This window comes from Hyaena hyaena, unplaced genomic scaffold (genome assembly GCF_003009895.1).
Source record: "Hyaena hyaena isolate Hyena2069 unplaced genomic scaffold, ASM300989v1 scaffold_185, whole genome shotgun sequence".
In the NCBI taxonomy this organism is placed as follows: domain Eukaryota; kingdom Metazoa; phylum Chordata; class Mammalia; order Carnivora; family Hyaenidae; genus Hyaena; species Hyaena hyaena.
The window spans coordinates 2,653,596-2,669,002 of NW_024080816.1; the positions used below are offsets into that span (position 1 = coordinate 2,653,596).

Below are 15,407 nucleotides of genomic sequence, written 5' to 3' on the forward strand. Positions count from 1 at the left end.
TGATGCATGGATGTTGGGGCTCCTGGCTGGCTCAGTCAGTAGAGCATGCAACTCTTGATCTTGATGTCATGAGTTTGGGAGCAGAGCTTATCTACCAAAAAAAAGTGGGGGAAAAAGATACACAGATTTATTGATTTCATGTAGTTTTGCTGTGCAAAATATGAGGTCTGCCTAAAGGAGAGTGGGTTACTGATTATTAGTATTCTTTTCAAGAAAGGTATTGTGCGATAGAGGTATTGAAAAGGGCACTGATTTGTTAAATAAATCTAAACAAATAATTTGTTAACTCTAGGTTTACTTTAATCTCTGTATATCATTGTATTTGAGGGGAGATACTCATTGAGCCTTTTCAAATCTCATGGGTTGTTAGATGATCTCCAAAGTCTCAGCCATTTAAAACTTACAACCCTAAAATACAAATCAAAACCACACTGAGATACCACCTCATGCTGGTCAGAGTGGCTAAAATGAACAAATCAGGAGACTATAGATGCTGGTGAGGATGTGAAGAAACGGGAACCTCACTGTTAGTGGGAATGTAAACTGGTGCAGCGCCTCTGGAAAACAGTGTGGAGTTTCCTCAAAATATTAAAAATAGTACTCCCCTATGACCCAGCAATAGCACTGCTAGGAATTTACCCAAGGGATACAGGGGTGCTGATGGATAGGAGCACATGGACCCCAATGTTCATAGCAACACTCTCAACAATAGTCAAAACATGGAAAGAGCCTAAGTGTTCATCAACTGATGAGTGGATCAAGAAGATGTGATTTATCCATACAATGGAATACTACATGGCAATGAGAAAGAATGAAATCTGGCCATTTGCAGCAACATGGATGGAATGGAAGTGTATTATGCTAAGTGAAATAAGTCAGAGAAAGACAGATACCATATGTTTTCACTCATATGTGGATGTTGAGAAACTTAATAGAAGACCATGGAGTAGGGGAAGGGGAAAAAGTTACAGAGAAGGAGGGAGGCAAACCATAAGAGACTCTCAAATACAGAGAACAAACTGAGGGTTGATGGGGGTTGGGAAAGTGGGTGATGGGCATTGAGGAGGGCACTTGTTGGGATGAGCACTGGGTGTTGTATGGAAACCATTTGATAATTATACTAAAAAATAAAATTTACAACCCTAAAATGTAGACAAAAGTGGTTTTACAAATTTAAAAAGGCAAACTTCCTTGTGTACTAGCAAGCATGACTTACATTTCATCTGGCAGAGGAAAGTTTGTTGTTGTTGTTGTTGTTTTTAAGACACTGGCTATTTCACTTTATAATGATGATAATTCTAAATTTCAGAGAAGGAAAACAGGTTCCCTAGCTCCTTTAGTGAAATATGCTGTTAGTTTAATAAGTCTTGACATAATTTGTTTAGTTTCATCTGTATGTATTTTTTTCAATTTTAGGATGTGACTAAAGCAATTGACATAACCACTCCAAAAGCTGCCAGAAGAGGGAGAAAGAGAAAGGTACTGTTACTGCTTAACCCCAGGAATCATTTTTACCTCCCAAGTTTGTTTATTTTGAGACAACGCAAGTGAGGGAAGTGCAGAGGCAAAGAGAAAGAATCCCAAGCTGGCTCCACAACGCCAGCACAGAGCCCGATGTAGGGCTCAAACTCTCAGACCACAAGACCCTGACCTGAGCTAAAGTTGGATGCGTAACCTACTGAGCTGCCCTTAACTACAGGGATCTTAAAATGATTTTTATTTTAGTTGAATTGAGGAAGGTGGTAGAGGTAATGAGACCTTACTTTTTTTTTTTAAGTTTAGAGTTGGCCCTTTACTCCATATCCTTCATTTTTTAAAACGGTAGGTTATGCTGTTCAGTTAGAGAACTGTTTCTTTTTTGGCACCCTTAAGATAAGTTGAATGGTAAAGGAAATAAAACGCATCAATTTTTATTCCTTTTAGTGGCACTTCAAGTTTTCTTTATAAAATAGGTACTGTATACTCAAGGTTTTTGAGAGGATCATGTGAATTAACACATGTGAAATAACCATAATAAATCCTGGTACACAGTGATTTCTGTGTAAGTATTGTTCATTCCAATATTAGCAACATTGTTGCATAAAATGAGACTGTGACACTTGAGTAGGAGGTACAGGCTGTGCTCTTAATTAATGTAATAAGTTTCTTCTTCACTATATGAAGTTTTGTTTTTCACCTTTTTCTGACCTTTTGTCTCAGACTATCGTATGCTAAAGATTCAGGGAAAACTTAAGGGTTCTGTACCTCATGATCAAGTTAAATATGAAGAGTAACTGTGGCTTTTTATTCCTGTGGAAGGGGCTGTGAGAACTTAAACAAAATTTTAACATAGGCTGAGTCTTGCCAGGCAGATGGAGGTGGGAGGAGGGGAACAAAGTTTCACATGCATCCTGTTTTAAAGCAGTGTGAACAATGGAGACTGAACTGCGATAGTGAAACAAGTTCACAGATTAATTCACAATGTTAGTACTGACCTCAGGTATAGGCAGAGAATGAAGTAGTATAGTAAAGGAGGTAAGGTCTCTGTTTTTGTTGAGACGCAATAAATACATAAAGTGAGAGTTAAAATGGGCAGTTCCGATAGTGACTTGGTAACATAAGTCATGAAAGGCTTTCTTAGGAGTTAGCATGAGATTGGAAGGAAGAGGGACTTTGTAGCAGGTTGCTTAGTATAGAATGAGAAACGGGCTTTAAGAGCGCTTCAGACGGTAAAGTTGATGGTTGATTGGAAGTGGGTGGGAAGGAGGAGGGAGTTATTTAGGATGACTCCGAGGTTGGCTTGGTTTGGGAGCAGAGGCACGGGGAGGAGGAAGTGAAAGATCTAGGGGAATTACACTGAAGATGAATTGTTTTGATATCAAAAGGGGAAAAGGTAAAAGTAAAAGATGTCATTGATAGAAAGACAGGAAATAGATGAGGTAGTCAAGAGAGTTTACTAGGAAGAATGCAGAAACCAGAATCCTGAGGGAGCATAATGGAGATGAGAGGTTGCTTTGTAAAATTAAGGCTGAGGGGGGCCACCTGGGTGGCTCAGTTGGTTAAGTGTCTGACGTCAGCTCAGGTCATGATCTCAAGGCTTGTGGGCTTGACCCCCTCATCAGGCTCTGTGCTGAGAGCTCAGAACCTGGAGCCTGCTTTGGATTCCGTGTCTCCCTCTCTTTTCTCTGCTGCTCCCTCGCTTGTACTCTAGCTCTCTCAAAAAATAAACAAAAAAAAATTGAATAAAATTAAGGCAAGAATGAACTATCAGAAAAAAGAATGTCAAGCTAAACAAGAATTTTTTTTTTTTAACATTTATATTTGAGAGAGAGAAAAAAACACTGTGTGAATGGGGCAGGAGCAGAGAAAGATGAAGACCGAATCTGAAGCAAGCTCCAGGCTCTGAGCTTTGAGCACAGATCCCGATGTGGGGTTTGAACTCACAAGCCAAGCCTTGAGATCATGACCTGAGCCAAAGTCAGGCTTAAAGTCAGGCTTAACAGACTACGCTACCCAGGTGTCCAGGGAAGAGAGAATTTTTTTAAATGGGGGAGTGGGTCAGCTGTGTCCTGATAATGAGGATACTGGGAAATGTTTGACAGTTGGGCTCCCCAGGATTTTTTTTTTTTTTTATTTGTTTTTGAGTGTACCTGCGAAAGCGAGCACAAGTAGGGGAGGGGTAGAGAGAGAGGGAGACCCAGAAACTAAAGGCTCCAGGCTTTGAGCTGTCAGCACAGAGCCTTACTCAGGGCTCAAACTCACTAATGGTGAGGTCATGACATGAGCCGAAGTCATAAGCTTAACCCAGTTAGTCACCCAGGTACACCTACCCCAGGATACTTCAAAGTCCAGTGGTAAGGGCAGATGAAGGAAGTTGGAGAATAAAATATTTAATGGTAGAGTTACACTGATATTGAAATTTTTGAAGGAAATAGAATGCAGTAACAGGGATTTGCATGGTTAAAGTGAGAAGATACAGTGAAAGATTTAACACTTTCTTTGCAAAGCTAGGAAAGATTTGAAGATGTAGATCAAGTATAAATTGTTGTAGTAAAGAGATCTGATGAGAGAAAGGAGGGGCACATTTGAAGGAAGAACCATAACGGAGAAGCAGATGGACATTGCATCCTTTTTAACATTAAAGGGATGTGTGGAAGAGGTTATTTAAAAACTCTAGGCAGGGGTGCCTGGGTGGCCAGGGCAGTTAAGCATCTGACTCTTGATTTCGTCTCAGGTCATGATCTCTTGGTTTATGAGTTTGAGCCCCAAGTTGGGATATGTGTTGTGACAGCGTGGAGCATTCTTGGAATTCTCTCTCTCCCTCTGTCTCTGTCTGTTTCTCTGTGCCTCCCCTACTCACTCTCTCAAAAATAAGGAAACTTAAAAATTCTAGGGAGATTGGGGAATTAAGGAAATTTCTTCCTGCTGGCCACGATCTCTTTTCTACACTACCCAGTTCAAAGGAGGACTTCATGAGTGGTGTAAGGCAGGAAGAAAAGATTGAAAGTTGATGCTGGTGAGAGGAGAAGAGGGGGACACAACAGGGTAAAGGTGTTAATGGATGGTTTTGAGATTTCCAACAGAGATTGCAATAAGTGTGTGTTTGTATAGGTTTTTTTTTGTTCTGTTTTTTTCCAGCAGATCTCCGCAGCAGGGAATAACAGCAGAAAAAGTAGAGTTTTATAGTAATTCTCTGCTGGAGATTTGTGGGACAGGTGTAGTAAAACAAGAATACAGAAGGCTTGAGGATGCCTCTGAATAGTATAACCCCGTGAGGTTTTTTGTGGGAAGGGGTGCTTTAGGTACGATGATGAAGGAAGTAGCTAGAAAGTGGGGTGATAAATGGGGAAAGTGGGTGTCAAAGGGTTAGAGGTCTCAGTGAATCAAGTAAAATATAGAAGAAATTAATTTGTAGTCTATTTACATTTAAGATTTAGATCTATGTGTATTTGAAATAACTTAAAAACACTTGATTTTATATTCATGAGGAAAGCTTTTGACTTGCCTGACTTTTCTAACAGTCTCCAATGTAGGGCTGGTTTTTAAATTCAATATTAGTGTTAATATCTTTTATTTATGATATTAATTATTGATGAATTGTTCCTTTTTATTGGGTCTTCTCCAAAAGATCCATTCTACCTTTAATTCTTACGTGATATCCTGATTTATTTTCAAAAATAGTGTAAATGAAGAGAGGTGTGGGCTTTTGGGGTTTTTTTTTTTTTTGCACTGGAAAGGTCATCTATTTGAACTGAATTTTAGAAGATTGTACCCTCTTAACACCTCACTAGGAAAAGTTGGCATACAGTCTTGGGTTCTCAACAGTAGGTACCTAGGGAGCTTGGTATTGGTAAGAAAGGGGGGGAAAAAACCCAAAACAACGAAATCAGGGTCCTGGCTCCCCACTAGGGGAGCTATTGAATCAAGATTGGGGCAGGGTATGGTATGTAAGTTCTTAAAATTCTAGAACTACAATCTTAGCAAATGTTTAAATGGGAGGAATTTTTGTGATGTTCCTTGAGAACAGTTCAGGGGTGAACTTAAATGAGTTTATTGACTTTTAATAATGCTTTGAATATGCATTATTATATCCTGAGTATAAAAGCAAAAATAATGTTTAAAATAAGAAAAGATTCTTAGAAGTGGGATTACTGGGCCGCCTGGCTGGCTCAGTCAGAAGAGCCTGCCTCTTCATATCTTGGGGTTATACATTTAAGCCCCCACATGGGATATAGAGGTTAGTTAGATAATTAAAACTTTTTTTTATTTTTTTTATTTTATTTTATTTTTTTTAATGTTTTATTTATTTCTAGGAGAGAGAGAGAGACAACGTGAGCAGGGGAGAGTCAGAGAGAGAGGGAGTCACAGACTGAAACAGGCTCCAGGCTCTGAGCTGGCAGTCAGCACAGAGCCCGACGCGGGGCTCGAACCCACGAACCGCGAGATCATGACCTAAGCGAAAGTCGGACGCTTAACCGACTAAGCCACCCAGGCGCCCCTTGATGCTGAATTTTATTTTTTTAAATTTTTTTTTTTTATGTTTTTTTATTTATTTCTAGGAGAGAGAGAGAGACAACATGAGCAGGGGAGAGTCAGAGAGAGAGGGAGTCACAGACTGAAACAGGCTCCAGGCTCTGAGCTGGCAGTCAGCACAGAGCCCGACGCGGGGCTCGAACCCACGAACCGCGAGATCATGACCTAAGCGAAAGTCGGACGCTTAACCGACTAAGCCACCCAGGCGCCCCTAAAACTTTCTTTTTAAAAAATGGCCTTGCTAAATCAGAAATTTGCCTAGTTTTTATTGCTGATATAAAGATATTCTCTCAGAAGGGTGTTGCCAGTTTATTGATCATTAGTAATCAGTATATGATTCTTCATTTCTTTACCAATACTGGGCATTATCTCTTAAATGCTTGTAAATCAGATTGTTGATTAAAGGATTTTTAAGTTTTTTTTATCAGTAAGATTGGGTTGTGCGTGTCTTTGCATGCTTTATTACCTTTATTTTTGTTAATGTAGTTAATGCTGAATTTTAAAAAAAATTTTTTTAATGTTTTTTTATTTATTTCTGAGAGAGAGAGAAAGAGAGACCGCATGAGCAGGAGAGGGTAAGAGAGGGAAACACAGGATCTGAAGCAGGCTCCAGGCTCTGAGCTGTCAGCACAGAGCCCAACACAGGGCTCGAACCCACGAACCGCGAGATCATTACCTAAGCGAAAGTCGGACGCTCAACCGACTAAGCCACCCGGGCGCCCCTTGATGCTGAATTTTAAATAATGGCATCTCCTAGTGCCCCTCCCCTCCTTTTCTTTGTTTTCTTCACTGCCTCTGTCCTCCCTTATCTGTCTTGATCAGTTGTTTGCATTTTCTTTCTAATTGGTGGTTTTAATCTTTGTTCTACTCTACTGCTTGAATCCATTAAACTGACTCATTTTGGGCTCTTGTCTCCTCAAGTGTCATAGTTTGCATAAGGGTCACTTTATATACCGTACTGTAGTAAGTCACTCTTTACAGAAAATAGTAACTCCTAGAGAAACAGGAGATCTCAGTCTTAATTCAAAAGTAAAACCTGTATCAGCAACTTAATTTCTTGCCCTTAGAAATATTGGAATATTAACTTCGGTTGTCTCCTGAGTACACAGTATGTACATAATGTAAAGTGTTAGGACTTTGAGATACTTGGTGAAAGTACACGTATAAGCAGTGTGTGGGTTAAGTGTATTCTACTTGGGTCATCATTTTGCATCAGGAGTGTTAGCTGTATTTTTACAAATTTTTTTTAGGCTGAGAAAATGTATAAAAAGTGATGTTTTTTGTTTCTTAGAATTGTTCACTAGAGTTATAAGCTGTGTTTGGAGATGTCACTCTGATGAGTTCACTATTGAAAAATAACAGTCATGTACAAGTTATGCTTCTATGTAAACTTTGATCTTAAAGTGGCATATCTTTGCTGTTGAATTAAATTTGGAATGCCTTCTGTTTGCTAAATAAGTTAATTAAATCTTTGTGATTCAGGCAGAAAAACAAGTAGAAGCTGAGGAGGCAGGAGTAGTGACAACAGCAGCAGCATCTGTTAATCTGAAAGTGAGTCCTAAAAGGGGACGGCCTGCAGGTAGGATTATTAACACTTAAATCTCTGGCTTGTGGTTAATACTCCAAACCGTAATGACAGCCTTGTACCTCGCATACCTTTGATAGGTGGGTAGGCAATTGGTTATGGATAATATACAAGGATAAAATGGAGATAAACATGGTTTCTGCTGTGTGAAAAAGTATTTAGATTTAAAATAATTGTTTGACTTTTTTTCATTTCCTGTTTACCTCTCTAATTAATTTTCTCTTAATAGTCACAAATGAGGCTATGGTGAGGTGAAATTCCATGAATGATGAATTTATTTTACCTCTCACTGTAGAAAACATAAGTTCTCCAAATGGAAATGATTGCATTCTTTGTTTTAGGAGCAAGTTTGGCAACTTGGAAATACCGTAGCTTGGAAGGATATGCCTCTAATATAGAGGCAAAGTAAAACAAAAAAAATTAACCAAAATATAGCCAATCTTTTTCCTTTTTTCTTAAATTTTTATTGTAAGATGGCGTGAGTGGGGGAAGGGCAGAGAGAGAGGAAGACAGAAAATTGGAAGCAGGCTCTAGGCTCTGAGCTGTCCACACAGAGCCCAATGCAGGGCTCAAACTCACCAACTATGAGATCATGACCTGAGCCAAAGTCTGACACTTGATCAAGTGGGCCACCCTGGCACCCTAGAGCTAGTTTTTTTCCTACTCCATAATAGGATTCTTTGAAAAGGGAAAATCCATAATGCCCAGAAAAGAATCCTGAGATTTGTTTCCATAATTTTTTACTTTGAATTTAATATTTTAATAGATCAAATTAATGGTGTTAGAAAATTCAGTGAATTCTGATATAAATTTTTAAAGATGTAAACGTACCATATATACATAGTACTATATAATATGTATATGGATATTGAATGTAAGTGGCATTGTTATAGAGTTGAATTTTGTGATATTCCTGTTAAAATAAATGAGAGATGTTCTTTGCAGCCTTCTTAGACATAGTAATGACAGATTGAAAATTACTCTGTTGATTGACCCCTTTTAAATATTCTGTTGTTGCTCACATGAATCATTGGGGGAAATTGTCTTTAAAACAATAAATTAGATAGTATCTATAATAAATCACTAACCAGTATTCTTATGGTATATATCATTTGTAATCTCTATATGTGAGAATTGCATTTTAAAAGGAAAGGTGAGTAGTTACTGACTTTGTTTTTCCCTGTGAATGATAGCTACAGAAGTCAAGATTCCAAAACCAAGAGGCAGACCCAAAATGGTAAAACAGCCCTGCCCTTCAGAGAGTGACATGTGAGTTAATTTTTTAATGTAAGATATTAGCTGTTAACTATTTACCAAGTCCAAAAACTATGGGAAAATCTATTGAAAAGTTTTTCATTGTGTAAAAAGTAAAAATTGATGGGGAATCCAGAAAAATCTGATGTGTGATTATCATTTCATTAATCAAAGACATTTTCTTGGTATACCAAGGTTATAAAGATACTTGGATAATAATGGGTAAAATCTATAAAAGGGAAATTGGGCAAGATGGTCTTTTTAAGGAAACTAAAAAAAAATTTTTTTTTTTGTATTTTTGAGAAAGACAGAGTATCATTGGGGGAGGGGCAGAGAGAGAGAGACACACAGAATCTGAAACATGCTCCAGGCTTTGAGCTGTCAGCGCAGAACCCGATGCAGGGCTCAAACCCACAAACCGTGAGATCATGACCTGAGCCGAAGTCGGAAGCTTAACTGTCTGAGCCACCCACGCACCCCAAGGAAACTTTAAAAAATAAAGTTTATTTATTTTGAGAGAGAAAGAGTCGGGGGAGGAGAACAGAGGGAGGGAGAGAGAATTCCAAGCAGGCTGTGCACTGTCAGCATAGAGCCCAGTGTAGGGCTTGAACTCATGAACTGTGAGATCATGACCTGAGCTGAGCCCAAGAGCTGGATGCTTAACCAGCTGAGCCACCCCGGATGTTCCAAGGAAACTTTAGACCAAGTATTTCTGAAGCAATTTCCACAAATCTTTTCTAGTTCCTTTAGAATGACGTTTGAAAATATTACTATGGGACTGGCTCAGTCAGTAGAGCATGTGACCCTTGATCTTTGGGTCATGAGTTTGAGCTCCATGTTGCGTATAGAGATTACTTAAAAAAACAAAAGCCCTACTAAAATAATTTTTAAGGGGCGCCTGGGTGGCTCAGTTGGTTAAGCGCCTGACTTCGTCTCAGGTCATGATCTCATGGTTTGTGGGTTCGAGCCCCACATCGGGCTCTATGCTGACAGCTAGCTCAGAGCTCAAGTTCTGTGTCTCCCTCTCTCTCTGACTCTCCCATGCTCATAAAGTCTCTTTCTCTGTCTGTCTCAGAAATAAATAAAACACTTTTAAAAAATTTAAATTCACATTAAAAAAAATTTTTTTAAGTATTTTGATATGCTAACTGCTTTTCAACAAAACTGTTTTTTTTTCTTGCCACCTTTTCTGCATATAGATCTTATGTGGCTTTCCTGGGTAAAAAGTTTACTGGAGAGAAAGTGTATTTAGACAAAAGGCAAAACTCTTTTTTAGCTATTAGGTTTTAAGATTTTGTAGAGAAGGCTCAAATGAGTAGGTCATTTAAGAGGGGCTTTTACAGTGTCTTAAATGAAACATTTTTATAGGAAATTTTAGGTACATAATATGCAGGGTTGGTACTTTTTGACTAAAATGTGTTTAAAGAGTTTTACTGCCAAGCTAGCTATTAAAGTATTCTCAAAAATACTGGTACAATATTACAGTGTCGTTTTAGCTACTGTAGTGAAGAAATAAGGTACATGCAGGTGAGTTTTTCTTTTTAAACATGCCAAATAAATCTCATTCGTTCCCTGCCCTAGTCCAATCGTGGCATCAGGTATAAAGTCTAGGATTTCATAACTGATATAAGGCCTTGATCTGGAGACTTAGGAACTGAAAACACAAGGTGTCTGCTCCCCTCTCTTCCTTTATCACACACCTAGATCGGGATAAGGAACCACAGTAAAGAAATGCTCCTGTTTGGAAAGGAGAAGATTAAGAGGCATACAGCAGTCATTGTTCCCCAGGAAATCTAGAATTCTGGGAAAATAGTGTGAGATCTCCCAATTTTAGGTATAAGAAAGGTTTCCTTGATGAGGCCCCAGTTTTCCCTGAGAGTCTCTTGCTAGACCATTTCTCTCCACGGCTGGTTTTTAAGCTGATTTATTTATTTTAGGGAGGACAGAGGGGACAGAGGATCTGAAGTGGGCTTTGCTGATATCACAGAGCCCAGTGCGAGGCTTGAACTCACCAACTGTGAGATCACATGACCTGAGCTGAAGTTGGCCACTTAACCAACTGAGCCACACAGTTCCCCTGCCCAGTCGTCTTTCTATAGGATTTTCTCAGACTTGATTTAAAAAAATGTTTTCCCACCACCTTCCCCCAACATGCTTATCTTATTATACTTAATTTACACTCACTTTGAGTTTACAGATTTTCCTGAGAACGCTTTAGTCTCTTTCCTAGAAACTATTTGTTCATTTGAAGGACCATGGTAGTCCAATTTGAATTCTTAAGGAAAGGCTGATTGGATCTTTGACCCCAATCTTTTTCTGAATTTGAAATTTTTTTTTACAAGATGGAGGTGACTTTCAGTGCAGAAATGCATGGAATTTTTAGGTTTTCTTTTTGTCATTTTTTTAAAACTCCTTTGTGTCTTGAAGTACCCTATCAGATCTGTCCTGATAACAACCAACTCAGGATGCTAGCATTCTATCTTCAAACTTCTTCACTCAAAGCCACACATTCACTGAATTTTCTTTCACATTATCAAAGATGACAGTTTTACCCATTGTATAATATATTAGGATTTTCGATTTCTCAGCCCCAGAGTCAGTGTCACATTGTTACATAAATTACATAACTTTCTGTATCCATGAGCTTTTTGCAAAGGCAATGTATGGACAGCCTCAAGTAGTGGTAACTTAAAATATTTCTCATTCACATTATATGTAGATTGAGTATTGGTTATAACTAGTCTTAGCTGTGTATCTGAGCACAAACTCAGTGTGGAGTGCAGAGCTAAACTATATAAGCTTTTCTTAAACTTTTGCTCTCCATCACGAGAACAGAATGTATGTGTTAGTGGTAGCTTTTTTGCAGTGAGTCGACAAGAGTGGAATAGAACCCAGAAGAGCTGAAACCATCTTATAATTCTCAAGTAAAGGAAGAAATATTTGTTATAAGCCACTAAGATATTTGGGGTTGTATTTGCATTAATTTTTGCTTAAGTTAACATTTTTTAAATTATTTACAAATAGTTTCCTCCTGTGACTTGACCTAGTAAAAAGGGAAATTGTCACTATGGAGAAGTGTTTTTCATGAAAGGTATGGAGGACCCTTTGGAAAGTACTTGTTTGTAGCAAGCTGTGATGGTTTAGTTTGTGGCAATCTGCTTTGATACTGTTCGGGAACCCTTGAGATGATAATCCCATCTCTTATGACTTTATTGTACACTTCTTAATCTGTTTAAAAAAAAAAAAAAGCTGAATGCTATTCCACTGTGTATGTATCACTCTTAAGATATAAAGTATATATAAAACTTAACAAGTTTAAATGATTTTACTTGCATGCCTTTTCTTATGTGGATTAGAAATTAACAAAGAAACCCATATGACATTTGAAAATAAGCATAGCCAGTAATGGTTGTTAGGACAAATTTTTAAAGAGGTTATAAAAAGTGAGTTTTCTCTTCCAATTTAATAACCTCTTAAGGGTTCAAGGAAGCAGTGTCTGGTAGGTGGTCCGTGGATATGGAACTGAGATAGGCCAGTTATTTGACCTTTCACACTATCATTTGCTCATTTGTCAAATGAAATGGGCTGGATTATATGATCTGAAGTCTCTTCCACCTCTCAGATCCATTGAGAAAATTGTGTGATTTTTGAAGATCTCATTAAAATTCCTAGAACAGTAAAATGATTAATTTAAAAAAACTTTTTTTAAAAATGTTTAAATGTTTTTTATTTCTGAGAGAGAGAGAGAGAAACAGAATCTGAAACAGGCTCCAGGCTCTGAGCTAGCTATTAGCACAGAGCCTGATGCGGGGCTCGAACCCACGAACTGTGAGATCATGACCTGAGCCGAAGTGGGACACTTTAACCGACAGAGCCACCCAGGCACCCCAAGATTAATTTTTTTTAAAAGATTTTTTATTATGAGAGGGTGAGCGAGCATGGGTGGAGAAAGGGCAGAGAGAAGGGAAGGGAGAGAATCCCTAGCAGGTTCTGAGCTGATCGCGCAGAGCCTGACATGGAGCTTGATCTCATGAACTGTGAGATCATGACCTGAGCCAAAATCAAGAGTCAGACACTTAATCAACTGAGCCACCCAGGTGCCTCCAAGAGAGATTTTTAAACAGCTGTGCAAGCTTCAAGTTGTATAGTTGAACACATATCCCATAAAAGTAATTATGTGGTTAGCGCTGGTATTTTTTAAATGTTTATTTTTGAGAGAGAGCATGAATAGGGGAGGAGCAGAGAGAGAGGGAGACACAGAACTCGAAGCAAGCTCTGGGCTCCACACTGTCGGCACAGAGCCCAATGTAGGGCTCAAACTCAAACAGTGAGATCATGACCTGAGCCAAAGTCAGATGCTTAACCAACTGAGCCACCCAGGCACCCCTGCACTGGATCACTTGATTGTCCTAGAGCCTAACATTGCATCATAAATACTCATATTTATTTCTGCTCTATTAATTAGCATAAATATCATCCAGTAATAATGTTAGGCTTACCGAGCAGTTTTGGTAGTTTTGACTTTGGTGATGTCTGTAAATCCACTGGTGATGGGAATGCTTTCATGCTAGTGAATTTAGCAATGTTAGACATTATGCTTAATTCCCATATATTTTACCAGTATGTGCACAAGTTAGGAGCTTTTCACCTTGCAGAGTATTTCTTTGAATTCTCAAACGACCATATTTGATCAGAAGCAGTTCACTTCTGCAATTGTATTTTTCTTAGTCTACTCTTTTTAAAACATGTTATGCTTAGAATGATGTAGAATGTTAAGACCCAGCTATCTCACCCGTCTCATATAGTGCTGTAGCTCCACAGTGAAGAATTGTATCTTTGCACAAAAGACCATACTCAGTATTATTTTTTTCAGTGAACTTGGAAAACAAAGGGAAAATCACTTTTTTATTACCCTAAAGCCACTATAATTTTTGTGTCTTCTAATTTATATGAAAAGAATGTTCTTTTCCTTCTATGATTGGATGGTAAAGACACTCTTATATTTTACTAGGAGATATGTTAAATTTGTCTGAGTAAAAAAATATTGCTTATTGTTAGCCAAAATATTTCTTTGATTTGGGAGAGTATGGTTAAAAGACAATGACTAATGATACGTAAAAACTCGTTTTCCATTGATTGCTGTATTCTCGAAAATAGGGTAACTGAGGAAGACAAAAGTAAGAAAAAGGGACAAGAAGAAAAACAACCTAAAAAGCAGCTTAAAAAGGATGAAGAGGGCCAAAAAGAAGAAGATAAGCCAAGAAAAGAGCCAGACAAAAAAGAAGGGAAGAAAGAAGTTGAATCCAAAAGAAAAAATTTAGCTAAAACAGGGGTTACATCAACCTCTGATTCTGAAGAGGAAGGGGATGATCAAGAAAGTGAAAAGGTACTATCAAGTAAAATATTCTATTTTTAGTTTCCTGTGTCGTTCTTTTTACCTCCGAAGCTTTCAGTATCTGTGAAAGTATGAATGTGATTAAAAGTAAAACTGACTTTCTCTACCTTTCTGTGTAAACTTGAATTAGCTGTGTTAAAAAGCATATTTGAAACTTTATTGTACATTCTAAATTTATCTTCCCTTTTCACAGTTATGATATGGAAATCAAATGTTCTCTCCAATAACCCACCTATCTAGAAAAGGTAGAAAAGTAGAAATTAAGCCATATGGGCTGTGACCAGAGAAACCTTAAAAGAGGTGCATTTATACAAGGATTTTTATTCTTTATTACAGTGAAATTCTTATCTACTCTTCAGGCCTATTTAGTTCACATTTTATCAGTGGTATTTGAATGTCACAGTTGTTTAGGAAGAAGTATTGTATGTGGCCTTGGAGATGTACAGACCCAGTTTGTGTATGTCTTCCCCCTCCCCCCGCGATTTCCAAATCTCTCAGAGGCCAAGCAATGTACTTGTCAGTAAACAGGTACTGAAATAAGAACCATGGTGTGGAGACAAATAGCCTGACATACTTTGGACCGAAGAACATCACTTAGTGTATCCCAGCAGTGCAGGAAGTAGATTTTAATTCCCTGAGTCAGCAAGGGGAAGTTCAGTTTGGACAGCAACATGTATAATTCTTGAGATTTTAAAAAGCCAGGGTCTTTGACCATGAAGAAAACCAGTTGCTTTTTATTCCTCCCAAGATTGTAATTACAGTCACTGACTTGGTAGTTAACTAAATTCATCCTAATCCCCAAAACAGAAGAGAAAAGGTGGAAGAAACTTTCAGACTGCCCATAGGAGGAATATGTTGAAAGGCCAACACGAGAAAGAAGCTGCAGATAGAAAACGCAAGCAAGAGGAACAGATGGAAACTGAGCAGTAAGTATTTTTTTTATTATAAATTATGATTTTTTTAAGCTAGCATGAAATTTTTAAATGATAGAATCTCATTTTTCAGACCTTGATGAAGCCTTTTAGAGAAGTGACTTTTCCCCTGTGTTAGAAAAAAAATCTTCAGTATATGATGGTAATCATGTTTCAGGCTTCATTCTTTGCTGAGTACGAGGGTGAAATTCAGAGGTAATCACCCTGTGAATATTTTTAACTTAAACTG

The 15,407-nt window shown here is 38.1% G+C and overlaps 1 protein-coding gene across 5 annotated transcripts in view; it reads left to right on the forward strand.

Moving 5' to 3' along the window:
- The window catches only part of PSIP1 (PC4 and SFRS1 interacting protein 1), a 41,134-nt gene that overhangs the window by 18,304 nt on the left and 7,423 nt on the right, over positions 1-15,407 (forward strand). For all 5 annotated transcript variants that reach the window (XM_039240920.1, XM_039240924.1, XM_039240923.1 and 2 more), the window contains exons 6-10: positions 1,417-1,479; positions 7,495-7,591; positions 8,791-8,866; positions 14,009-14,237; positions 15,054-15,172. In XM_039240920.1, coding sequence (XP_039096851.1) covers positions 1,417-1,479; positions 7,495-7,591; positions 8,791-8,866; positions 14,009-14,237; positions 15,054-15,172 — 584 coding nt within the window. The remainder of the gene's footprint in view (positions 1-1,416; positions 1,480-7,494; positions 7,592-8,790; positions 8,867-14,008; positions 14,238-15,053; positions 15,173-15,407) is intronic.